This window comes from Haliotis cracherodii, unplaced genomic scaffold (genome assembly GCF_022045235.1).
Source record: "Haliotis cracherodii isolate W230 unplaced genomic scaffold, xgHalCrac1.p SCAF_9, whole genome shotgun sequence".
Lineage (NCBI taxonomy): Eukaryota > Metazoa > Mollusca > Gastropoda > Lepetellida > Haliotidae > Haliotis > Haliotis cracherodii.
The window spans coordinates 6,229,921-6,257,465 of NW_027266343.1; the positions used below are offsets into that span (position 1 = coordinate 6,229,921).

General features: G+C 40.5%; 1 protein-coding gene across 1 annotated transcript; it reads right to left on the minus strand.

The window, feature by feature from the left end:
* Nucleotides 1–8,331: 8,331 nt before the first annotated feature.
* Nucleotides 8,332–23,537, minus strand: LOC139452880 (NHL repeat-containing protein 2-like). Its single transcript, XM_071234517.1, has 10 exons — nt 23,387–23,537; nt 21,313–21,908; nt 20,017–20,151; nt 16,997–17,129; nt 15,997–16,090; nt 14,313–14,544; nt 13,780–13,902; nt 11,706–11,888; nt 10,732–10,930; nt 8,332–8,632 (listed from the first exon to the last, which is right to left on the minus strand). The coding sequence occupies exons 1-10, from the start codon at nt 23,535–23,537 to the stop codon at nt 8,367–8,369; spliced, it is 2,112 nt and encodes a 703-aa protein (XP_071090618.1). The 3' UTR covers nt 8,332–8,366.
* Between the last annotated feature and the right edge of the window lie 4,008 nt (nt 23,538–27,545).

Below are 27,545 nucleotides of genomic sequence, written 5' to 3' on the forward strand. Positions count from 1 at the left end.
GACACGCGAGTTACCCGGCTGAACACTTGCATGAGGCTTTGAAAACATCCGTTGCAGATTGGGGATTCGATCCCTTCACTATTGTCTCAGACAATGCAGCAAACGTTGTTAAAGCCATTGGCATGTTTGAAAACACAATACACATTCCTTGCGTCGCCCATACTTTGAACTTAGCAGCAAAGGCAGGTCTGAATGCAAATGCTAGTGTCAGCAAACTGCAATCTCACTGCAGACACCTCGTTGGTTATTTCAAAAGAAGTCCGCTGGGCAAAAATGTCTTACATTCCAAACAGGAGTTATTTCAACTACCACTTCACAAACTTATTCAAGACGTCGAAACGCGTTGGAACAGTACATACGATATGCTAACGCATTTGCTGGAGCAAACTGCAGTAATCCATGCTGCGTTCACTGATCAAAGTGTTAAGAAAGGCATGTGGCCTGGTTTTAGATCCCTCCGAACAGGACCAAGCAGAAAATCTTATCCGTGTCTTGCAGCCATTAAAGCAAGCTACAACCCTTCTGTGTGACGCTGAGTGTTTCCATGGTTTTGCCAAAGATGTACAAGCTTAGGGTTCATTTGACTGTCAAGGATGGGGACAGTGGGCTTGTTAAAGCTGTTAAATCGGCAATTTCAGCTAACTTGTCCAAACGTTACACCAAAGACAAACTCAGAGAAACACTTGTAGCGTCAACGCTGCTGGAACCACGTTACAATGGGATACCTTGTATCACTGAGGATGAAAAATCTGCAGCAGAGGATCAGCTACAAAGAGAAGTGACAGAAGTAAGGGAAAGGGAAAATTGTGAAAGAGGCCAGAAAATCAGAAGCTTGGCATTTGAGTTTAAGCAAGAACGAACCAATACCTGATTCTTTAAGACAAGTATGACCGCTTGCAAAAGACACTTGGAGACACTTTCCTAGGTGATGACTTAACCTGTGAGAGTGATGCACCGACTAAAACCCAGGAGGAAATTGACTCTGATAATTGAATTATGAATATTTTGTAGTGTTTTACGAGTTCATTTACTTTAACACCAGCATTTTCATTTCTCAGAGATTAATATTTCATTTTTTTGTTTGTATAGATTAGAACAGTTTTGTGTTTAATTGTTGAACCATGCTGCTTATTATGTATGGAGAGTAAATTCGAATTGAATTGTATTCCAAGTCTAAATTGGCTTACACATATCTGTACATTTCCTTTCACTCCCAGAAGTAGACTGAAGACTGGTCAATTGTTTTTAATTTTGTTCGGTTTAATCTGGTTGGAGAGCCATCTCTCTCTCAGTCGATGTTACTGACGCGTGTGTGTAGTCATTGGCAACAAGAAAATGGAGGGGGAAGTGTCACTCAAGAAACCTCCAGCAAACTTAAAATCAAACGTTTGGGAGTATTTCGGCTTCCGAGAAAATACAAAGGATACGGCAACATGCAGAAGATGCTATGCCGATATTTCCTACAAGACAGGATCGACTACAAATCTATTCACTCATTTAAAGCGGAAACATAATCTTGATGTCAACGAGTCACGAGCGAGGGGCAACGAAATGCGAATGGATGATTCCAAGAGACGTTCCAGTGGTCAACAAACCTTATCGCAAGTCCTTTCAAAATCAAAGTTGGGAGATGACCGTAAGTCCCTAATTACTAAGGCAAGTGGGGCTTATTTAGCTCGTGACATGCGGCCATATTCTACAATTTAGAAAGTTGGATTTCAACATCTGATTTATGTTTTGGAGCCCAGATATTCACTGCCTTCTCGTACATATTTCATAGGGGTGTCACGATAAATCAAAATATCCATATATTGCTACTGGTAAGCACTTAAAGTCAATAAATTGATTGTTAAATCAGTTTCTGATCAATAGTATCGATTTCAGTTAGGAATATCGATAGTTTCGATTGTATTTACCATATCATGCGATTGAGTCAAATGCTGTTTAAATTTGTTTTTCTTTTGATCATGAGTGTTAGTAATTTACACATGATAATGTGGAAGTTTCTTTTTCTTAAATTATTAGGGTAAAAAAACCCAAATCATTCATATCTCACTCTGTACTTGTTATTTGTTGTTATGGTTATCACATTCAAAGGAAACTTCAGTTCCAAGGTTTAATTCAACTCTAAAATCCATCTACAATGATACACTGAAAACCATCGATATTTATCGCAATGGTTGCTTGCAACATCAATAGTTATCGCAATAGTTTCTTTCAATATTAATAGTTATCGCAATAGTGATTTCCAGACCAATAGTCACCCCGAATATTTCAGCAAAACTGTCATTCCAGGTATATATGCAACTGTGAAAGAAAGAGTGACAAAGGCCTTGGTATCTATCACAACCAACTCATGGACATCAAGAGCTGCAGAAAATTACATTGCAGTAACAGCTCATTTTGTTAATACAGATTGGAAGGTGGAGAACTTTACTTTAGAAACTCAGAAGTTTTCAGAATCTCACACTGCAGAAAATCTATCTAAATGCTTGAATAATATAATTCAGCTTTGAAAATTGGAGAGGGCTGGCATGAGTCCGTCTGTAACAACAGATAATGCTGCCAATATAGTGAAAGCTGTCAAGGAGTTAGACTTGATGTGCACATAACCTGCTTTGCTCATACGTTGAATCTTGCAACCCAACGTGCTTTGAAAGTTCCCCAGATGGAGAGGCTGTTAGGTAGAGTGAGGCGTGTTGTCAGCTTTTTTCACAAAAGTACCTCAGCAACAAGTGCACTTACACTGATGCAGACGAAATTTGAATTACCACAAAATAAGTTGGTAATGGATGTTTCCACCAGGTGGAATTCGACATATGATATGTTGGAAAGATATGTACAACAGCCAGCTGCAGTGTTTGCAAGTAAACTGGAACTCAAGAGTGAGTGAGTGAGTTGGCTTTAACGCCGCTTTTAACAGTATTCCAGTTATATCGCGGCGTTGGAACTCAAGAAGAACATTAAAAAACTAAACACTCTCTGAATATGACCTGAGGAACATTGAAGATGTACTGCAGATCCTGAAGCCAATAAAGACTGTTATGACAAAAATGTGTAGTCATACACACCCTACAGTATCAATGATACACCCATTCAAGGAAATGCTTCTGCGTCACTTGAAGCGTCAATCTAACCCCAAATAACCCCAAGGAGAGCTGATGTGTCGTCATCATGGCAGATGATCTCCAATAGCAACATGGAGGCACTTGAAGAAAAACTCGCTGCTCTTCAACTTCAGATCGCTCAACAAAAACAACTATTGGAGCAACAATCGTCCAAGCCAGCCATGGTTTTTGCAACAGGGAACAAGCTCAGCCGATTCATGGACAGACCAACGAAAACATCTGATGTCACACTGGAGGAATGGCTCACAGACCTCAAAGCTGCCAGTGAATCTCGTCATTTGACCACTGCAGACTATGCACAGCTGATGGTGGAACATTTGGGCGGATGACCACGTCGTGAAATCCTCAACCGGGAAGAGTCTGTCAAGAAAAACCCTACAAGAATCGCAAACATTCTTCGTCGTGTTTTTGGTGATGGGGAGGATCTGGCGGCTGCCCAACACCACTGCTACTCCCACAAACAGCTGCCGGGTCAGGATCTTGTGACCCTTTCCTTAGATCTAGCTGATCTTTATGCAAAAGTTGTAGAAATAGACCCATCCTGCAGATCCAAGCGAGACGCAGCCTTGAAGGGAAAATTCGCCGAAGCAGCTGCCAGTGATGTCCATCATCGCGAAATTAGAAGACTTACTCGGGAACAGCCTGAGTTATCCTTCTTCGATCTACGAGACATATTGGTCAGCTGGACCAGAAGCTCCTCTAACTCCACTACCAGCGGCAGAGTAATGAGCATACAGCCTTAGAGAGTGTCGTGAAAAACAGCAGCAACAAATCGAGCAAATCCTAGGTCGGAGTGGATCTTTAAACTAGATTCACCCACTGTGAAGGATCACACAGTGGGGACTGATGTAAGCGGTCCAACTTTTCCTAAGATCGTAGGGACTTGTCCTGTTACTGACCTGATTGTCGAAGATGATGTCACTCTCACCAGTCTGATAGATACTGGAGCCCAGGTGTCCAAGATAACAGAAGCATTCTACCGGGGACACTTGGAGAGAGCAAACCTACAGGACATCGGACAGATGATTCGCATCGTGTCAGGCAGTGGATCCGAGATTCCCTACATGGGCTGCATCATCTTAAAAGTAAAAGCGACCACGACCTTGGAGACGTTGCTTTCCTAGTAGTCAGAGATACCACAGATTTAGAATTAGGGAAGCGCAAAACAGAAGTTCCTGGAGTCCTTAGGGCTAATGCGTTGCGAGATTTTAAGAGAACAATTGATAGAGACAAGCTTCAGGTCTCGAATGAACTCCAATAAACTCTTGCTCTCTTTGAAGAGATCACAGTGCCTTCCGAGTTGAAAGAATGAATTCCAGGGCGGACGCCACATGTCAGTTTTTGTCAACTTTGTTTCCTAATTGATATGTTGAATCGCATTTAGTCATTCAGTGAATGCCAATGTGACAATTAAAGAGTTTGACAGTTTGTATAGTCAAATACTAGTCATTCAATCACATTCATTCACATTGGTGCTAAAACACTGCAGTAACCTAAGACTTTACCAGTTACATGAAGTGACATTTTGTATTAAAATGTTTTTGAAAGGTCAAATTGAACTTGTTTTCTTCTCATTTCTTGTTTTCTTTACAAATAGTATCAGAAAGTTATAATTATTTTGATGGTGTCAGTCAAAATGCTGAAATATATGCTGCTAAAGCCTGCTATAATTGCAAGTGAAAACTATCGCAATAGTATCGCAATAGTTGTTTTAACTATCGCAATAGTATCGCAATAGTAAAAAATGCCTCAATAGTCACCCCTACTGCCAATATAGTGCAAGCTGTCAAGGAGTCAGGACTTGATGTGCACATAACCTGCTTTGCTCATACATTGAATCTTGCAACCCAACGTGCTTTGAAAGTTCCCCAGATGGAGAGGCTGTTAGGTAGAGTGAGGCGTGTTGTCAGCTTTTTTCACAAAAGTACCTCAGCAACAAGTGCACTTACACTGATGCAGACGAAATTTGAATTACCACAAAATAAGTTGGTAATGGATGTTTCCACCAGGTGGAATTCGATATATGATATGTTGGAAAGATATGTACAACAGCCAGCTGCAGTGTTTGCAAGTATACTGGAACTCAAGAGTGAGTGAGTGAGTTGGGTTTAACGCCAATTTTAACAGTATTCCAGTTATATCGCTGCGTTGGAACTCAAGAAGAACATTATAGAACTAAACACTCTCTGAATATGACCTGAGGAACATTGAAGATGTACTGCAGATCCTGAAGCCAATAAAGACTGTTACGACAAAAATGTGTAGTCATACACACCCTACAGTATCAATGATACACCCATTCAAGGAAATGCTTCTGCGTCACTTGAAGTGTCAATCTAGCGACGATACCCTAGTCTCTGATGTGAAGAAGGCAATTTGATCTGATTTGGAATCAAGGCAAGTTTTAAGGTTGATAATTTATTAGAACAATTATTTAATTTTAAAAATGTCAATATGGTCAAGAAGGTATATTTTTTAACATTCAATACATAAAAAAGTGTTGTATAAATTTATCGAACTATAATAGATTAACAATAAATATAGTTAAAAAACTCTGACAATATTCAGTTGATTCCATAATTATTTCACAGGCATATTGACGCTGAAGTTTAAAGTGTTAATGTTGAAGTTAACGTGTTAATGTTAAAGTTAAAACTTTATTTCATGTTCACTTGTTCATGTCAAGTGATTATATTGAAGTTCATTGTCCCCTTTTTCCAAGTTGGCCAAATTTAACTGATATTTCAACCAATTTATACTTTGTCTAGTTATTGTGAATTGAATCGAAATTAATCGAATCGAAGGCTGTAAATCAATAATCATATCGAATCAAAGTGGGAATGAATCGTGACATCCCTAACACCTAGTCTAAATGAAGACCTAAGGGTTAATTTAGAAAAAAAAAATCACTTTAGATGAAATATCAAAGGCAGTAAAACAAATGAAAAATAATTAAAGCCCAGGAATAGATGGCTTTCCAATAGAATTCTTTAAGTTTTTTTGGAAAGACTTAAAAATATGGGATTTTAGATACATAAATGAAACTTTTGAAAATAAGGAAATGACATATACAATGAAAAGGGGAGTCATTACGTGTATACCCAAGGGAAACAAAGACAGATTTCTAAAAGATTGGCATCCAATATCATTGCTGAATGCACTTTATAAAATAATTAGTACTTGTATTGCAAATAGAATCAAAATGACTATAGATCATCTAATTCATGATAATCAAACTGGCTTTATTCCTGGAAGATGTGTTAGCGAAAAGTTTTCGCCGAAAACACAAGACTTTTGTATGACATTATGTTTGAATGTAAAAGACTAAATAGACCAGGAATGTTGCATCTGATTGATTTTGAGAAAGCGTTTGATACAATATCAAGACAGTTTATTTCCAAGGCATTAGAAAAGTATGGTTTTGGGCCTTATATGATAAAATGGATACACCTACTAACTAATAATGCAAGCTCCTGTGTAATACAAAACGGTCCTATGTCTTCTTTCTTTATCAATGAAAGAGGATGCAGACAAGGAGACCCAATATCGGTTTGTTTTTGCTGTAGAAATCTTAGGCTGTATGATAAGAGACAATAAAAATATTACGGGAATTGTATTGAATGATAAAGAGTATAAATTAGGTCAGTACGCAGACGACAAACAAAACCCTTTCTGGAGAGATGTCTTAAATGTTTGGGGAAATTATGGCAGAAAATTTACAACAGATTCAGAAAAGGTTTTCCGAAATTCTATCACAACCCCTATGGCTGAATGACCAATTTAAAAATGAAAACTACATAATTAAAAATTGGTTTAAAAAGGGTATAATGACAATTAAGGACTTATGTAATGACGATAGATTTCTGCCATTTGAAATATTTAAAGTATGTTATGATATACAGGGTACAATACTAGATTATAATAAGGTTAAACTTAGTATACCTAAAGAATGGAGAGACACTGTCAACTATTATATCCAAATACCAATATATGACTTAAATCTTATTCCACAATTGAGAGATATATTTATACCCGTTCAAGGATCTAGGTACTTTTATAATAGACTAATTACAATAACTAAACCACCCTTATAATGTTATATATATATATATCAGTTATACAAGCTATATTTATATCACAAGAAATGTACATCCATGTAACGTATGTTCACTACAATTGTTTAAACCCACTGTACAACACTTTGAAAGGAATAAACAATGCCAAGAACAAAAAAAGTATAATATTAAAGTATCTATTAAAGCAGCTTTGCTTTGTTTGTCAGATCTTATCTGGACTATTCCACTTTAAATTCTGAGGTAACAAGCATAAGGATTAGTGTGCACTCAACCGTTTAAAGTGTTGTTATAAGCTGTCTAACTATTGGGACGTCTAACAAATGGAAGGACATACTTTAGCCAATTTGTCAAGTGAGCTGAAAGCATTGGTTTCTGCCAGGTTTCAGCAGCAGAGCTTGAAGACTCTTCTGTACATCAATGTAGCAGGGATTTATCTAGGAATCCAAACTAAGTGTCGTCGTTAGGTAAAAGCATTATTTTGACCAAAATTGGGAGTTTTCTTGAGCGTTAAAAACCTTTTACTTATACAGTTATCAGCAAAATACAAGTCATCCTTGCAAACCTTTAACTTTGATCACAAGATGAAATGGATAATTCAAAAAATTATTAACAACACTTGCTGCACACTTTGGGGCCGAATATCGACCTCTGAGAACTCCTACGTCAATCCCTGTGTATCACAGAACTGCTAAATAAACTGATGCATCAAGATGCAACATGCTGCTGGATGGTTGCGCCCTTGATTGTCAAAACCATTAATGCCACAGATGGCAGAAAACATGGACATATAATGTGAGAACAGATCAGAGCTCTCTATAGGATGCATATCATTATCACATAAGCTTCTGCATAAGTGTAATACAAAATATTGACTAAAGTAAGCTAGTGTGAACATAAAATCATATTTGCAGGCACAAGTTCATTTTTGGCATTTGTAGCACTATAGTCCAGACATGCTGGGTATCTGTAAAAAACACCCAAAAATCACAATTTAATAGTGTAACAACAGTGTGCTTAATTACTTGCATTCTGACATCTGCTGTACTTTTCTTGTACTTTTGATGTCTCATGTAAGATCTAAAGGTTGACATCTGTTCGTTTGCTGTCTGATGTTTAGATCTGAGAGAAAGGTTGACGTCTGCTGTTCGTTTGACGTCTGATGTCAAGATCTAAGAGAAAGACTGATGTCTGCCGCGGCTGTTTCAGCAGCATCTTGGGACATCGTCAGGGGCAGCAATGTCACCCTCTTCACTATCCTACACGTGTTGTCTGCTGCACACACGAACAGCTGGAAGGTGAAGGTCAAGTCACAGTGGCTTTCTTCAGAGGCTGTCGGAATCTGTAGCTGTGTGAAGCGTTGCGTAGTTTCAGGTCGGAGCTTTCCTTTAGAGGCACCGTTGTTGCTGATGATGAGTTTACCTAGATTATCTGGGAAGAAACACAAGCCTCATCAGGAGATGACATATCCCCCGTTCTGGTGCAATTCGGAAATAGAGAATCTCACTGGAGTGTCTTTTGATATCAAATATATCAACACAAGTTAATAAAAGTGGGAAAACTCCGAGGCTTGCCGAGGATTTTTTCCACTTTTATCAATGAGTGTTGATAAATTTGATATCAAAAGACACGAGGGTGAGATTTTATTTATCATCCAACATCATTCTTCCAACTTTTTCAGTTTGTAGACAGTAATTAGCAGTGTCTTAAGTGTAAAAAGTAATGCTTACAGCTTCAGTAGCAGAGCCATTAGTGATGTCATATGATTGTGACGTAATGGTAACCAATGACGTCACAATGGTCTGCTAAGCACTGTGATGCAATTTCATTGCAGCGATATCTACAGTGTAGATATCGCTTGAAATCACCCAAGCGATATCTCCTGTGGGAACCAGTTTTGGATGATAAATGGAGTTTGGCTACTTTTGTTTAATGCCATTAGATATCTTAAGTTCAGTGAAGAAAAAAATAATGCTGTCCACTATATTTCAATGTCCCAAAACTGCAAATGGCATCAGTTCACTACTGACTTAGGCTGATCTGTATATCAAGTTGCATCAAGAAATGTTTAATGGTTTTGGAGTTCTACTCCAGAAACAGACGGAGGATAGATGGACGGACAAAAATGCCTATTGCTATCATTTTCTAAAATGGGGGTAAAAATCAGCTTCAGTTGGACAACCTTAAAATCTAGCTGATCTTTTGTCAAGTTTGATAAATTATTCTAACAGTTACTGAATATAGCTTTGAAAAGGTTTAAGCATCACAATTATGACCAATTCAACTGATGGCAGTGTACTGTTAACTTCCTTTTTGGCTCATCCTGAAAACCATGTGGCCAATTGCACATATCATGGCAGGTTACACTGGCTTCTCAAAATGTACGTTTTTCGTTAAATTATGTTTTTGGTGGTGAAATATGATTTTTTGTCAATAATTTGGACGAGCAGATTTTGCCTCCAGACAAATGACCTTTTACTGTTTTCATTCCAGGGACAATCTCATTGAAATCAGATCTCAGTTCTCGCTGCCGCTAAACAAAGATCTGAGGACATCCCATTACGGGTCACATCAGACCCATCTTTCGCGAACTCTGACCGACCAATGGAATTACTGACAAGAAGTCGACATTAGCCAATCAGAAGGCAGCTTTCTCATGCTTTACTGCCAATTGGCGACTACGCTTCGAAACATATTTTGACAAATTCTCGCTTAAAAATTTGAAACCTGAACAAAAGATGGCTAATGTATGGTCCAGATTGTATAGATTCAGTCGTAACTATCGTTCGGAATACCCCGTTTTAAATTTTTCGAGGTTGCGTGATAAGAAATCACATTCCAACTGTCACTTTCATGATCTAGTAAGCGACGCTCTGATTGGTCGGATGAAAGCTCGTTCAGACACGGCCCCTAATGGGATGTCCTCAGATCTTTGTTTTTTCTCTCTTTTTTTAATATTTCCAGACGAGGTCGCTACAAATGGATATTTAACCTAGAAGTAGACAAGGGGAAACCCTGATATTAACAGACAAGCTGACTTTGTTCTAAAAATGTACTCATAAGAATATCACCAATGTTTTGTTTAACAACAAAAATTTATAAGGTACCGGTACTTTATTTGCCGGTCCACAGGGACTGGCAGTCACATGAATTACCGGTCCAAGCCTAATTTTACCGGTAAAAAACTGGTAATTACCGGTAAACGGGAATGCTGATACGTCTAAATGTTTTGAGGTATATTGATCCAAATTTAGAGAACATGGGTCTAAAATCAACAACATAAACTTAGCACTAGAAGCACAGTGGGACCACGATTACACAATGACAAAATCAAAAATGAGCTCTTTGGTGTATGAAAAGTTAACGCTGGCATTTCTGCCCAAAATGTATTGTCGCATACTTTCAACATTTTAAGAACTGAAACTTAGCGTTTTATATCCTACAATTGCTAACAGATTGCTGTTTAGGGCAACAGTCACAAAAAAGTATTCCCCCTCCCACTGAATTAAACAACATTTTAGTCTGTATACCTTGACTTTGGAGTTTCCATGAGTTGGGCGCTTCCTCATTCAGGTGATCTTCCACAGCAAGGTCAACAGTCAAGGTCAGGTCAAGGTGACCTCCAGGTCTGACCTTCAAAGCTGTGTGCACACTGTCCACATCAGGAGCGGGATCTGCTGTGTCATTATTCTCTGACTTCTCTGGGAAGTAGTCCAGTATAACGGGGAGCTGAAATATTGCATCATCATACAGTGAGTATGGTTTTACGGTACTTTTTTAAATGATCCAGCAATATCACAGCGTGGGACACCAGAAATGGGCTTCACACATTGTACCCATGTCAGGAATCGAACTCAGGTCTCCGGCATGACGAGCGAACGCTTTAACCACTTGGCTACGCGACCGCCCTACATCATCACTCTGAAGTTCAAGCAGTTTTAAACAAAGGCGAAAAAAAGCTGAATAGGCTTGGTCAATGCACACTGTTTGTTTGTTGTTTGACGCGACACTCAGCAATATTTCAGCTATATGACAGGGGTCTGTAAATAATCGAGTCTGGACCAGACAATCCAGTGATTGTGGAGTCGCACGTGGTGGGGTCGCATGATTTTGAGTCACATTTTTGGCTGGGTCAGCAGTCATATTAATTTGGAGATGCATTAATTTCAAGATTTACAGTATCTGTTTAAGATATCTGTTAGTTCCTAAAAACTTAGGTTTGGCTCCTAAAAGATTCATGTTAGGAGCTACTTGGCTCCCTTACAAAAAATGAACAGAGCCTGACCTTTGAACCAGACATTTCTGGCAACCAGGCTTGATAAAGATAACACATAAAATGCAACTTTAGACATGATACAAAATGGCTGCCAGAAGATGGAGAAACACCACATTAATGAGTTAACATTGGTTAAACTTGGGTTATATGTTGGTCATCAAGGGTTCACACAAAATGTCCAGGTTTTTTAAGTCGCGTGCAAGACACTGACTGTAAAGAGTGGGCTACCTGAGTGAGGGTTTTCTTCTCCATGTTGTACACTTTGATGGCGTGATGGTTTGTGTCTGCAACATAGACCACCCCCTTCCTTGCGTCCACACACAGTCCACCAGGCTCACTGAGTTGTCTCCCTTCTTCAGACAGACCAATAACAGTTGTGCATTCCTTTGTCTTCAGATCAATACTCTTCAGCTGAGGGAGAAATGGATGTGTTATTTGGAGAATTGTCCAATAAAAAGTGTGTCTGCTTTAATGCTACAGTCAGTAATAGAAAGGGCTTCACCCACTGTCAATGTTGCCGTACACAGCGATGGACGCCAGCAATGGTAGACAGGTATAAACAAAGGGCTTCACCCACTATCAATGTTGCTGTACACAGCGATGGACACCAGCAATGGATGTCAGGTATAAATAAAGGGCTTCACCCACTGTCAATGTTGCCGTACACAGCGATGGACACCAGCAATGGTAGACAGGTATAAACAAAGGGCTTCACCCACTATCAATGTTGCTGTACACAGCGATGGACACCAGCAATGGTAGATCGGTATAAACAAAGGGCTTCACCCACTATCAATGTTGCTGTACACAGCGATGGACACCAGCAATGGATGTCAGGTATAAATAAAGGGCTTCACCCACTGTCAATGTTGCCGTACACAGCGATGGACACCAGCAATGGTAGACAGGTATAAACAAAGGGCTTCACCCACTATCAATGTTGCTGTACACAGCGATGGACACCAGCAATGGTAGACAGGTATAAACAAAGGGCTTCACACACTATCAATGTTGCTGTACACAGCGATGGACACCAGCAATGGTAGATCGGTATAAACAAAGGGCTTCACCCACTATCAATGTTGCTGTACACAGCGATGGACACCAGCAATGGTAGATAGGTATAAACAAAGGGCTTCACACACTGTCAATGTTGCCGTACACAGCGATGGACACCAGCAATGGTAGACAGGTATAAACAAAGGGCTTCACACACTGTCAATGTTGCTGTACACAGCGATGGACACCAGCAATGGTAGACAGGTATAAACAAAGGGCTTCACACACTGTCAATGTTACTGTTCTAGCACAGCGAGGGACACCAGCAATGGTAGACAGGTATTAACAAAGGGCTTCACACACTTTCAATGTTGCTGTACACAGCAAGGGACACCAGCAACGGTAGACAGGTATTAACAAAGGGCTTCACACACTGTCAATGTTGCTGTACACAGCGATGGACACCAGCAATGGTAGACAGGTATTAACAAAGGGCTTCACACACTGTCAATGTTGCTGTACACAGCGATGGACACCAGCAATGGTAGACAAGTATTAACAAAGGGCTTCACACACTGTCAATGTTGCTGTACACAGCGATGGACACCAGCAATGGTAGACAGGTATTAACAAAGGGCTTCACACACTGTCAATGTTGCTGTACACAGCAATGGACACCAGCAATGGTAGATAGGTATTAACAAAGGGCTTCACACACTGTCAATGTTGCTGTACTTGCACAGCGAGGGACACCAGCAATGGTAGACAGGTATTAACAAAGGGCTTCACACACTGTCAATGTTGCTGTACTTGCACAGCGAGGGACACCAGCAATGGTAGATAGGTATTAACAAAGGGCTTCACACACTGTCAATGTTGCTGTACACAGCGAGGGACACCAGCAATGGTAGACAGGTATTAACAAAGGGCTTCACACACTGTCAATGTTGCTGTACACAGCGAGGGACACCAGCAATGGTAGATAGGTATTAACAAAGGGCTTCACACACTGTCAATGTTGCTGTACACAGCGATGGACACCAGCAATGGTAGACAGGCATTAACAAAGGGCTTCACACACTATCAATGTTGCTGTACACAGCAATGGACATCAGCAATGGAAGGTAGGTATTAACAAAGGGCTTCACACACTGTCAATGTTACTGTTCTAGCACAGCGAGGGACACCAACAGTGGTAGACAGGCATTAACAAAGGGCTTCACACACCAGTGTTACAGTGTACCGTGCACTGCAACTACCTCGGGCGTGGCTGATCAACACATCCACCAGTTTGGGAGCTCACCTTATGATTATAGGAGTCGACAACCAGCAGTGGACCCTCGTCACCAACTAGCGCGACGCCTAGGGGATGCTGCAGCTTCGCGGCCACACCCACTCCGTCAACATCACCGAAGGCAAACAAATTCTACAAGGAAACAAACCCATTATTGGATAGAAAAACCATAAAAGTCAATCATTTCTCCAGTCAGATTATGAAAACATTTAATCACTGAAACTTATTAATCATAATAACATTAAGAGGTTAAAAATAGTAAAAAATTACTTAATACTTGCTGAGGCCAAACTTCTGACAAAAGACTATTTTGGTCCTTAGCAAATACTAAGTAGTATATTATGAGCTTAAATAGTTTGGTTGATGTTTATTTGTGCTTCTCTGTTAATGTGGCTGGTGACTTATTCTAACCCAGAGTCCCCATGGGGAGTATATCATTGAGTATATCTCTAGAACAGCATGATTTGTTTTCGAGTGTGCAAGCTTCATCTATAAAATTAACACTAAACGACTGAACAGTTTTTTCCATGAACTCAACTCACCGTTGGATCTCTCTCCCCGCCAACCAGTGCTCGCACAGCACCATCTTTAAGCAGGACTGTTCGTACACTAGAGCTCTCAGCATCAGCAACATAGAGACTGTTCAGCTTGTCGGGGGGAGATGCGGCGAGGCCAGACGGCTGAGCAAACGCAGCTTTAGCAGGGTAGCTGTTGTTTCGGTTCTCCTCGTTGCCCGAACCGGCAAACCTAATACACGCGCCGGCCTTGTGTTCACTGTCATAGCAAACATAACAATACATTAACTCATCACTCTTTCTTAAATCAGCATTGCTTTATTTTTTTTCTTGTTGTTTAACACTGCACTCAGCAATATTCCAGCAAAGGACAACAGCCAATGAATAATCAAGTATGGACCAAACAATCCAGTGATCATCAGATGGGGACCTATTCTAACCCAGAACCCGTGGAGCAAATTCATCATTAAATAAACATTCAGTAAACATTGTTAAACATCACCCATGTCCTGAGCAGACAATATTTACCGTTCCGGAAGACCGTTAATTATGTTTGTTTGTTGTTTAATGCAATATTTCAGCAATATTGCAGCAAAATGATGGCGGTCTGTTAATAATCGAGGCTGGATCAGGCAATCCAGTGACTGATATCATGAGCATCGATCTACGCAACAGGGACAGGATGACATGCATCAACCAAGTCAGTGAGCCTGACCACCCGATCCCATTAGTCATCTCTTACTAGCAATGCACTCCAGCTTTGGTTTCACTAACACTTCATATTCATTGATTTCATTATTGTTATCAGCACGATCAACATGATCAAATCAATTTCAAAGAAAATAGTCCGCAAGGACAAAATTGTTCATTTGTTCATGCCATCGAATGCAAACACGTTCACCAAAATAAATTTGTATTCATACTACAGGAAAAACTGCTGGGCTGAGAAGACTAGATTAAGTAACAGTCATTTCCAGTTGACAACATACTCAGACAACAAGAACAATTAATCTGCAATGACTGTACAATTGTTTTGTTAGTTGTTTAATGCTGCACTCAGCAATATTCCAGCATTATGGTGGCTGTTTGTAAATAATCAAGTCTGGACTAGACAATACAGTGATTGACATTATGAACAAGAATCGACGATGTCGGGGTACAATGACAGCCACATGCATCAAGCAAGTCAACCAGCCGAATCACCATCATCACCCCCACCACCACCACCACCACCATCATCATCATCATCAGACCCGTGAAGATCCGGGGTAGAATAGGTCTTCAGCAACCAATGCTTGCCGTAAAAGGCGATTATGCTTGCCGCAAGAGGCGACTAACGGGATCGGGTGGTCAGGTTCGCTGACTTGGTTGATGCATGTCATCGATCCCAATTGCGTGGACCGATGCTCATGATATCAATCACTGGATTGTCTGTTGGACACTCGATTATTTACAGACCGCCGTCATATAGCTGGAATATTGCTGAGTGTGGCGTAAAACAACAAACCAACCAAACAAATCATCATCATCATCATCATCATCATCATCATCATCATCATACTCAAGGACAATAAAACATAATCTGAATTGTACTTATATCATTATTATTCAACCAACCAGCCTCCTGGCCCGGATATTTCACAAGGTATCCGTAAACCAACAAACAGAATTCTGAGCTAATGTCCGACATCGGGAGAAGGAAGTGACTTACCTGCCCTTGTACCACTTCCTGTCTTGCAGGAAGTACACCCAGATCTGATGTGTTCCTGCCATCGCGATGTACAGCACACTCGGGGAGAGGTCACCTGTACAGAGGTCAAGGTCAGTGTTGCCAGGATATTCCCTCACAAGCACCAGCATGGTGACTTCCTAACACGCCAGTGTAAATCAACACTGATGACAATTTTTGTTTGTTTTGTTTGTTGTTTAATGCCGCACTCAGCAATATTCCAGCTATATGACGGCGGTCTGTAAATAATCAAGTCAGAACCAGAGAGTCCAGTGATTGGTATCATGAGCATCAATCCACGCAAATGGGAAACGATGACATGCATCAACCAAGTTAGCAAATCTGACCACCTGATCCTGTTAGTCACATCTTACGACAAGCATAGTCGCCTTTTACGGCAAGCAAGGGTTGCTGTACACAGTGAGTGAGTGAGTTTGGTTTTAAGCCGCTTTAAGCAATATTCCAGCAATATCACGGCGGGGGACACCAGAAATAGGCTTCACACATTGTACCCATGTCAGGATTCGAACCCGGGTCTTCGGCGTGACGAGCGAACGCTTTAACCACTAGGCTACCCGACCGCCCCTCAATGTACACAGCTTAAGCCATGCTGTGAATAACTTAGCAAACAAACAAAGCTGACTTTGAATGATTTTGTTTGTCCTGTCACACAACATTATTTCAGCTATTTGACAGCGACATATAAATATGATTGTGGACATGACAATCCAGTGAATAATATTATTAACAACAATCCACACTGTCATGATACGATGCAATCAACCAAGTCACCGAGCCTAACCATCGATACATATGGTCGCCTCTTTGGACCAGCATATGTTGTTGGGGATCAATTCTCACCCGGAATCCCCATCGGGAGATTTTGAATGGCATGACTGTGTTTTTATCTGCTATCAATTTTTACGTGTCCAGAAAACCCCTGCCTGATTATACAGATTGATTAGGATGGAAGAGGACTGACCTTGCCCCCATCCCAGCACCACATCCCAAGGGGAGGACAATGGCTGCTGGGGACCACTGCGACCCCCTTCTTTATCCGTCCCCTGCAGGCCCGTACCGGCTATCGTCCTCACAGTCCCAGTCTCCAGGTCGATCTGCAACAATTCAGCTCTGTGCAGCAGTTACAGCATTGATAAACATGACAAATACTTGATACCATCTGGCATAAATGAAGCCAGTGTTATGCCAACAAACTGAACAAGTGGCAATCTCATTAAAATCAGACCTTAGTTCTCGCTATTGCTAAACAAAGATCTGAGGACATCCCATTAGGGGTCACGTCAGAACGACCTTTCATCCGACCAATCATTGCATCGCTTACCAGATTATGAAAGTGACAGTCGGAATGTGATTTCTAATCAATACAATCTCGAAAACTTTAACATAGGGTATTCCGAACGATAGTTACGGGTTTAACAAATGAATCCATACAATCTACATGATCTAGACCATCCATTAGCCATTCCAGGATGTTTTTTTGTTCAGGTTTCAAATTTGTAATCGAGAATTTGTCAAAATATGTTTCGAAGTGTAGTCGCCAATTTGAAATTTGTGCCGTAAAGCACGAGAAAGCTGCCGTCTGATTGGTCATTCCATTGGTCGGTCAAAGTTCACGCAAGGTCGGTCTGACATGTCTGACGTGACCCGTAATGGAGTGTCTTCAATTCTTTGTATAGCGGTAGCGAGAACTAAGATCTGATTTTTATGAGATTGAACAAGTGGTGGGGACAGAGGCCCCTTCAGCATAAATACATGGGGTCATTCTCAAAACATATGGGGACACAGTCTGAGAGATACTCCAAAAATTAAAAAAAACCATGGTATGCAGGTTATTGATGCACAATATCCGTCCACAAATAATGTTAGCAAAACACAGAATAATTTCTTGGCATCTTTTTCATACTTTTTCATATTACATACTGCAGCAATAACGTCAGATTTCAAACAGCTTAAGCCTTGTTTGTAAACACTGCCGTCAGCATGTCTCTTCAGAGAACTAAAATTAGAATCTAGCTCTGTCATTGTATACACCAAGTTGGAGTGAGTGAGTTTGGTTTAACGCCGCTTTTAACAGTATTCCAGTTATATCACGGTGTGTCAGCTTAATGTGGAAAGAAAGCCCGAAGTGATGCAGGTCTCCGATGTTTACCACTTCAGTGAAACCCACGAGCACGGCTTTGGTGCTGACAAACCTAGAAACAAAATCAGGGCGAACAGGGTTTTAACCCACAATCATAGGTGTCTGGTGTGCCTAAGGGACGCAACTCTGCACAACAAATTGCGGCGCCTTAGACGACTGGGCCACCAGTGCCTCCCACACCTAGATTCGGCATGGTAATTATATGCACGGCTGCATAAAAAACAAGCATGAAATACTCATATCCCCCGCCAATATGACATGTGTGCAATGCATTAGCTCCTGTGAACTATGTTCACTGGGCCTTTTTGTAAATGGCCTAATTGCAGCACTAACAAGTCCAACTTGTTGCCATGGAAACGTAAAAAATAAAAATTTCTTAAATTCCTAAATAGCAAAGGGCAGTTCAGTATGTGTCTGGTAAACATACATAGTTTTGTTAGAAAGTATTGAATGGGTTTTGAGTTATGCCCCAGAAACAAACACTACCCAATAGAACCTAAGTCCAACTTGTTGCAATGGAAACATAAAAATTAAAAATTTATAAAAATCCTAGATAGCAAAAGGCACCAGTTCAGCATGAGTCTGATAGTCATACAAAGTTTCGTAGAGAAATATTTAACGGTTTCTGAGTTATGCTAGGGAAACGATTTCGGGACGCACGCACACCCATACACAGATGGAACCCATTTCTATATCCCCCGCCAACTTCATTGGTGCGGGGGATAACTAACCATGCTAACACTTTTCTTGGGCACAAGGTGAGGGTCAGGATTATTATATTTATTTTGTAACGAAATTAAAGTGTCGGGAGCAGTGTTCAAAATAAGTGCCTGCCCATTGGCCTGTGGCAGGTAGATCTCGAGTCGGGGCCCATCAGTTGAAAATTTGTATGGGTCCTCATGGCAGAGCTCCAGATAAGCTTTTGGTGTTGTGGGTATTTTACCCATGCATTTTAAAATCATTTGATATCAGTAATTCTATCTAGGTATTCAAATTTCTGTTACCCACTAGTTTTTACTCATGTGGGTATTTAAGTTAAATATTTAAAAACACTATTCATCTAGTCCCTGAAAACTGCTGTCATGTAGGTTCGAGAGCTTTATAGGACTCAAAAATACCACGATACTTCCACAAGAAAGTGTGATGGCAAATGATCAAGATGTAACTGTCATAGTGGAGATTGGTAAGGTTGACGGAATGTCTGTATATAATTTCAAAATAGGTTGCTGGTTTGCTAATAGAATACGCAGGGTTACTTCACACTATTATGATGATACGCACAAGTTTTATTTTTGTTGCGTATCTGTAATGTTTGCGCATTTGATACGCTTGAATTCTGCTTTTCTGATTTGTATTTTACGCAGATACGCAGCCTATCTGGAGCTCTGTCATGGCCTGCAGTAAATTTATGCGTCTATGCATGAAGCATGTGAAGTACAAAGGCTGCAGTATTTTAAATGAGGGTGTGAAGAGTTTAGTCAGGCCTGCAGCTACAAGAGTCTATGGGCCCTGATGGCAGCCTATCAGTATCTGTTTACTCCAAACACTGGTTGAGGAACCAAGAATACCAATAAACACAACTGGGTGCACATTGAACTCTTAAACATGTTTAATGTCAGTTGTCAAGCTTTTTATTATTAGGATAAGCTTCATCATGTTTATGTGTGGAAATTAGAAATATAATTTCTTATTGGCAATAAAAATGACTGATGCGTAAGGATTTAAATGATGTGTCAGTGCCCAAGAAACTTATCCTTTATTAAGCCGTCATGAACATATATTTGGGGGTCCAGGTACTTCCTTGCTACACTCAGTGTATCACATGAACATTATTAGCCTACCAGTCGTATTGTGTGGTTGTCAGTGTCTGCCACGTACACCTGTGTCCCCCATGCCGCCACCCCCTGGGGAGAGGAGAACCTCGCCCTGGAGAAGTCTCCGTCCTGGAATCCTTGATCAGGTCCCCCGACAACATGCTGGAGGAGATAACAAGGCACATCAGTTGAAGTGATGAATAAGCAGAGGATGGTACACACCTGCATATCCCCTGTGTCCCCCATGTACACACCTGCACAACCCCTGTGCCCCCCACATACAAACCTGCATATCCCCCCTACACACCTGCACAACCCCTGTGTCCCCCATGTACACACCTGCATATCCCCTGTGTCCCCCATGTACACACCTGCATATCCCCTGTGTCCCCCATGTACACACCTGCACAACCCCTGTGTCCCCCATGTACACACCTGCATATCCCCTGTGTCCCCCATGTACACACCTGCATATCCCCTGTGTCCCCCATGTACACACCTGCATATCCCCTGTGTCCCCCATGTACACACCTGCATATCCCGTGTCCCCCATGTACACACCTGCATATCCCCTGTGTCCCCCATGTACACACCTGCATATCCCGTGTCCCCCATGTACACACCTGCATATCCCCTGTGTCCCCCATGTACACACCTGCATATCCTGTGTCCCCCATGTACACACCTGCATATCCCCTGTGTCCCCCATGTACACACCTGCATATCCCGTGTCCCCCATGTACACACCTGCATATCCCGTGTCCCCCATGTACACACCTGCACAATCCCAGTACCCCCACATACACACCTGCACCACCACTGTACCCCCACATACACACCTGCATCTCCTAAAACAGGCAGCCCCAACACACCAGACAAGACCAACTCTAATCTCCCTTCTGGGATAGACACTATAAACTGGGAACAGGTGCCCCCAGTTGATCTTGGCCCAGTACCCCCACATACACACCTGCACGACCCCAGTACCCCCCACATACACACCTGCACCAACCCAGTGCCCCCACATACACACCTGCACGACCCCAGTGCACCCACATACACACCTGCACGAACCCAGTGCACCCACATACACACCTGCACCAACCCCGTGCCCTCCACATAAACACCTGCACCAACCCAGTACCCCTACATACACACCTGCACCAACCCAGTACCCCTACATACACACCTGCACCGCCCCCGTGTCCCCCACATACATACACACCTGCACCAACCCAGTACCCCTACATACACACCTGCACCAAACCCGTGTCCCCCACATACATACACACCTGCACCACCCCCGTGTCCTCACATACGCACCTGCACGATCCCCGTCTCTGCCTGCAGCACCAACACCCGGTTGTTGCCCGTGTCCGCCACCACCAGGTCCCCACCCTCTGTCAGACACAGCTTCCCCGGGAAACTCAGGGGTGAACCCTGCTGCTTGTGTTTCTCTAGACTCAGGGGGATGTCTGCAACTTTCACCTCATCTTTGGCCTTGTAATGTTCCACTGCTATGCCAACAAATTCCTCCAGTTTATCCCGATGACCTTCACCCACCATTGCATAGATATACTGACCTTTGGGTCCAACCAATAGGAATGTAGGCCAACAGCTAATCTCCAGCTGTTGCCACAGCAATGCATCACAATCATTAACAACAGGGTGTTCAATGTTATATCTGAGAACGGCACTGAGAATGTTCGCTGTTACTTTCTCATTCAGGAATTTTGCTGAATGAACTCCAACAATGACGACTCCATCCTTCACCTTGAACTTTGACTCCAAGTACTCCAAATCTGGCAACACATGCATACAGTTGATGCAGCAGTAAGTGAAGAAGTCAAGCACCAACACTTTTCCAGCAAGCTGATTAGCCAGAGATAACGCTTCCGGAACATTGAGCCAATCAAGACCTGTGAAATAAAAAAAGGTTAAATTTACTTTCCGCCAATTCTGACTTTTTTAACATAGTTTAACAGATGAACTGTGGCATGATATCTCAGTGAGCTAGCACTATAAATCGGCATCAGACAAGACTAGTACAAGCAGCCACACACACACACACATGCATGCACATCGCTATATATAAGCGCAATTATCTTGGACGCAACGTTGAACGAAAATTTCCCCTCACCTCACCTTCCTGCCAAGGGCACTAAGTTAAGTTTTCAGCGTTCATCCAAATGAGGCAGAAGTAGTATCGTACTCAAATGGTTGTGTATGGTATCGATTAAGTAATGACTACAAGTATAAAACAAACCCAGTGTCTAGAAACTGATTGGTTATATATTTAAGATACCAAACTTTTCTTAAATTCAACTAATCACTACATATACACATATACATGTACAGCTCATAGTCAACAATTATGAACAGATTAGATTTTGTTGCAAAACCAAGAAGGGTATGCAATCAGGAGGAAAACAGCTGCAGCTATGACATTATTTTCGTTGCAATATTTATAGTCAAAGTTAGTGTCACCATCAGTAATACAGTATTACTATTACTAGCAGACATTGTAAATGATTCAAAAATACCTCTTGATGAGTTTTGTCCTGGATCTTTCTTAAATGTCCTGAAAATATCTATGTCAAAATCTTGATAATGGTCATGAACTATACAACCAATATTTGAAACAAGCACCTGTCCTGACAAACATACCACTGCTCACTCACATGTAATCAAGGTATGAAGGTAAGTAGGGTAATACTACTAGGATTTGTATAGACCTGCTCAGAGACCGATATTCTGCCCAAAGTCTGCAAATGTCAATAAATATTCCCAAAATGGAATTACAAATTTCCCAATAAATCATGTTCATGTAACTATATAACTTTGCAGAGGCAACATGTAGTTCACTGATCATGCTGACAATAGGACTAAGTAAAAGCAAGATGTTTTAACATGTTTAACATGTTTAATGCTTAGAAACATATTATTTCATTGAATGCAATCTCAAAATACAGTGATAAAATACCTCTGAATGTAGGAAAATAATAACTTCATAAAAGTCAATTGCTATCTTTGTACTTGCATGAAAGGGGCACTTAATGCATCAACGTTTTCATACTGTGTGAGATTTGTCCACACTACTAAACTAAGTGATTGTGGATGTCAAATTCAGGCGAAAATCATAATACTTCTTCAAAACTAGGATATACACATCTTGAACCAATTTGTTGAAAATACAGCCAAAGTTATGTTCACATATGAAAGTATTCCGTACAGTCAAGATGGACATGAACGATAGAAGACATGACAAATCCACAGCAATGACAGCACGCACGGACACACGCCTGCCTGCATGCTGCACCTCGTTTTCTAGCTCTTTCTAGTCATTCGTCCATCTCATGAGCGACAGACACACAACATCGTTTAACAAATTATCTACCTGTTTTGAAATCAGGAATAACAAAGTCCAATGAGTCCACTTTATCAAGATGTCGTAGGATAATTGCTTTTCTTTCTTCCTTGTCTGTTATGTCTGTCAACTCTTCTTCGAGTGTCATGCATTGAGCGACAACTTCTGTAAGTCCCGCCATTTTGATTATCATGACTTCCGGATTTCCCCCGAATGACGTCATTATTTTTAAAGGGCGTGATATATGCTATTTTTAGAAATAGGCAATCCTATGCGTGGACGACTGTGTGAGAAGGAATTAACGCCGCTTTGGGCAGTATTTCAAAGTCTCAAGTGACACAGGTTGTGGGCTCTTACTACATTGATGAAACCCGCGGTTATGATGACCAAGGATCATTTACCCAGCTAACACACGACGTTGTCACAACGTTGTGGAAAGGTTGTGGATAGGTAACGTCGTGAAATAACGTTGTTACAACGTTATTATAACGTCAACGTGCAACGTTATTTCACAACGTTATAACAACGTTGCACATCCACGTTGTGAAAACGTTGTACATCGGACATCGCACAACGTTTTGTAACTACGTTTCTGAAACGTCGGTGAAACGTTATAACGTTTGCTTCTTGATAGTCATAAAGGAATAGAACTGCTTTATCAAAATCAACATGGATTTGTCAGAATACCAAGGCAGTAATGCTTTACCTTTCTGTATATTCGGCATTTGAATTTTCATCTCTTAATTCTAAAATTTCCAGAACGTAATTGCGTATCTCTATTACAACGTTAGTATTACGTTACATTGTAACGTTATTCCACAACGTAACAACAACGTTGCAAATTAACGTTGTAATAACGTTATGCTTTGGACATTACAACACTTTTTGTAAATGATGTTTAGGAAACCACTTGTAGATCTATCATCTCGTAGTTTTATTTTTTTTAAACATATATATCTATGAAGGAAGTTATCTGTCTACTATATGTTGTCACAAGCAAAATTACAGTTAAAAACACATTGGCGCGCATTTTTTGCGGCGTGAGCGTGACTGCGGAAATGTTTAGCCTGTTGCCTCGTGAAGTGACGTCAAAATGACGTCACATTGTCGTGGAAGATTTGTTGTCACCAGCCATCTTATTACAAACTCTCTCTGGACATATTACAACTAAGAGATTGTGCAGCAACTGGAACTGGACAGATGATCTGTGAATTCGGATAAGGTAAGTTATTTTTCAAAAGCAGTCTACGCTTGTTGATATGTTTTTGTACATGCAGATAGTCAAATGATTTAAATGTATCGTATTATTCAGAAGTGGCGGGGTTTAGAATGCAGTTTGCCGATCACTTTCACTGAGCTGAGCGTCAGTGTTGATAGTAATATTTGATACACAGAACGTGATGTATATAGAGGTGAAGGAAGCCCATGACTTTTTACCATATTATTATTTTATGGATACCAAGTAAAATTACCAAGGGCAAGTAGTATATGTTTGACCAGAATTCAGTCTGGCGGCGTTTTGTGGTCGTCATATTATGTTCGGGTTTCGATCGTAAGCGTATAAGGTCTGTAGGCCTAAATAGGCCTAACGTATGCATCGCCTACTGACCACTGACAGTTATTGCCATTTCTTCAGTGTTATTTCTGAAATCTGAAAGTTTACATGTACTGACTTTGATTTTTGTGAAACAATGTGGCTCATTCAGGCCATGAGAAAGGTTGAGTAGATTTCTCTTATACAGCGAAGAGAGGGAATCAAAACAATGGAAGTATTTTCAGATCGACTCTCTGTAGGCTCCTAGTTATAGCCCTAGTCTAAAGGGCTCAATGATGTTATGAACAATTGTATTTTCGGGAAGAGACAGAAACATACTTGTTGTTCCCGAAAAGGCCCAATTAGCACTGACTGAAGTAGCCTAAATGTGGTTGTTGGTGCTGTCTATAAAGTTTATTTGAGCAAGACGCTTATCATGTGTATTTTTAATATTTCCAAAAAAAAAGAATCAATTCATCATTTTCCGATAACTAGATCTATGTCCGACTCCCTTCTAATGAAAACGAGCAAAAGTAAAACGAGTCTCGTCGCGCGCTATAACGGGGTGTTTGCGGTATTGTTCTCGCTGGTGATGATAGCTAGTCGATAGTCAAAAGTTATATATCACCATACATTGTCAGTGATTTGGTCATCGTTTGTTGATTATTAAGGTGAGATAGGTGTAGATCTAGTCAATGTGCACCAATGAAAAATACAATGGAATTGATAGCAACCATATTCGTTCTCCGTATGTTGCCAGGAAGGCTACCATACTACAGAATTATATTTAACGATATTGAACTGTATTATGTTAATAAACGTAGTAAGTATATGATACTTGGTTCTCTGAAACATTTTGGCAATGAGAGAGAATAAAATGGTGATCGAAAACTGAACGAGTAAGTTCCAGTGCTCGCTACGAAATCGTACTGTAGCTAGATCTATATAAACAACGCTGCGATAAAGATGTGAGTCGTTATTAGCTACAATGCCTGTCTAATATATATGTTCCCGTTTGGATTCCGGTTTAGAAAAAGTCCCCAACAAACCATGTTTGTACTAACATGATTGTGTGTCATTGTACTCTGACAGAGGTTGTGAGACGTGGCTCACTAAAACAATCACTGGTTTGCCTGACCGGGTTTGTCAGACCGGTGTATATGTAGAACCAAATTACATTAGGTGTTGTTTTTTTATGATGGTACTCATAATTTTGTTACTTATATCTGTAGCCTGAGTTTATTTCCGATCGGACCTTATACATGAAGACTTTAGATTTACAGTTTTCCTAAATTTTAGGCAATTATACAATGTATGTTATCTTTTTGTTTAGACTACAGATCTAAATGTATGCTTATTGAATATAGTTTTAGTTTTGACTTTTTTAATATGTTTTCGTTGCAGCAAGGGGGAAAATGTTACACGACCATTCCAGGAGATAAAATCAAGAATGTTGAATCATCGAGGAACACACCAAATAAACCCTGGGCTGTGAATTATGTTAACGTAAGTACAATTGTTTACAGTTACATTCCATTGTCTATATCCATGTTAATTGGTGTTTTTTTTTGCTTGAAATGAATGCTAAGAATGTAGATCTATTTATATAAATCTATGCTCGTACCACGTTTTGTATTCAACCTGATTCTTGATGTCTCTGAATGAATGTTAAAATTTGCTTCCATCAGTCACTTGAATTATACATTATTGTTTGAATATTGATAAAACCTTATCTCCAAATGAATGTTTCTCGTCATATGAAATCTTTCATATACCTGCTTGAGATTTATTAAGCTGTTTGTATTTCAGGGAAGTGGAAGTGAACACCAAAGAAAGAAGATTCTGGCATTCAATAATTTCGAAAAGTGTATAAATTTTCTATAATCTAAAAATAATAAAATGTCAACGCAAATATGTCTTTGAGTTCTTTGTTGAATGGTGACTTCGCATGACTGAAAGTTGAAGTATACTATATGGACTTGATTAGAGACCGACCATTTAATATTGAAGGAGGTGGGGACCTGGAACTTTTCTATGGAGATTACATATGTTTTCGGTCACAGCTACAAAAGCAGATATGATTTTCTTTAACTCTATGAGCCTGCATCTAGATATATGTCATTTTTTTTGTGGCAGGCATTTTTTTCACCAGTCTGAATTATTTTTGTCAAGAATTTTCGGTGACAATATATTTTTTCGATAATATTCCAGGACCCGACCTTCCCCAGAAAATATCACATGGTCAACCCCTTACAATGTCTGCCAATCTTTTTTTTTTGTTTCTTTCAGTACAAGCCTAAAGGGTAATGGTGTCTGACTTTGTTATAGTCAAATCATGTATCTAGTTAACAGCTCAGTGGTGTTTACACATTTTGAACATTGTTAGCGAAACACGATCTATCTCACTGTTAACCGGGCTATTCGAGGCCTGGTTTTAAAATATTGGTAAAAGGTATCTCGAATCATACACATTCACGTGACTAAAGCATATTCTAAAACATTTCCGGAACAAGTTTTGGGGTTGTTTTTACAGCATTTTAGGGTGGAATGGTCACAACCGTATTTCATCCTTGTAACACAAAGTTATTTCACGTCGTTGTGACAACGTCCATGGTAGTACACAGAATAACGTTGTAGGGACGCAGTATTATAACA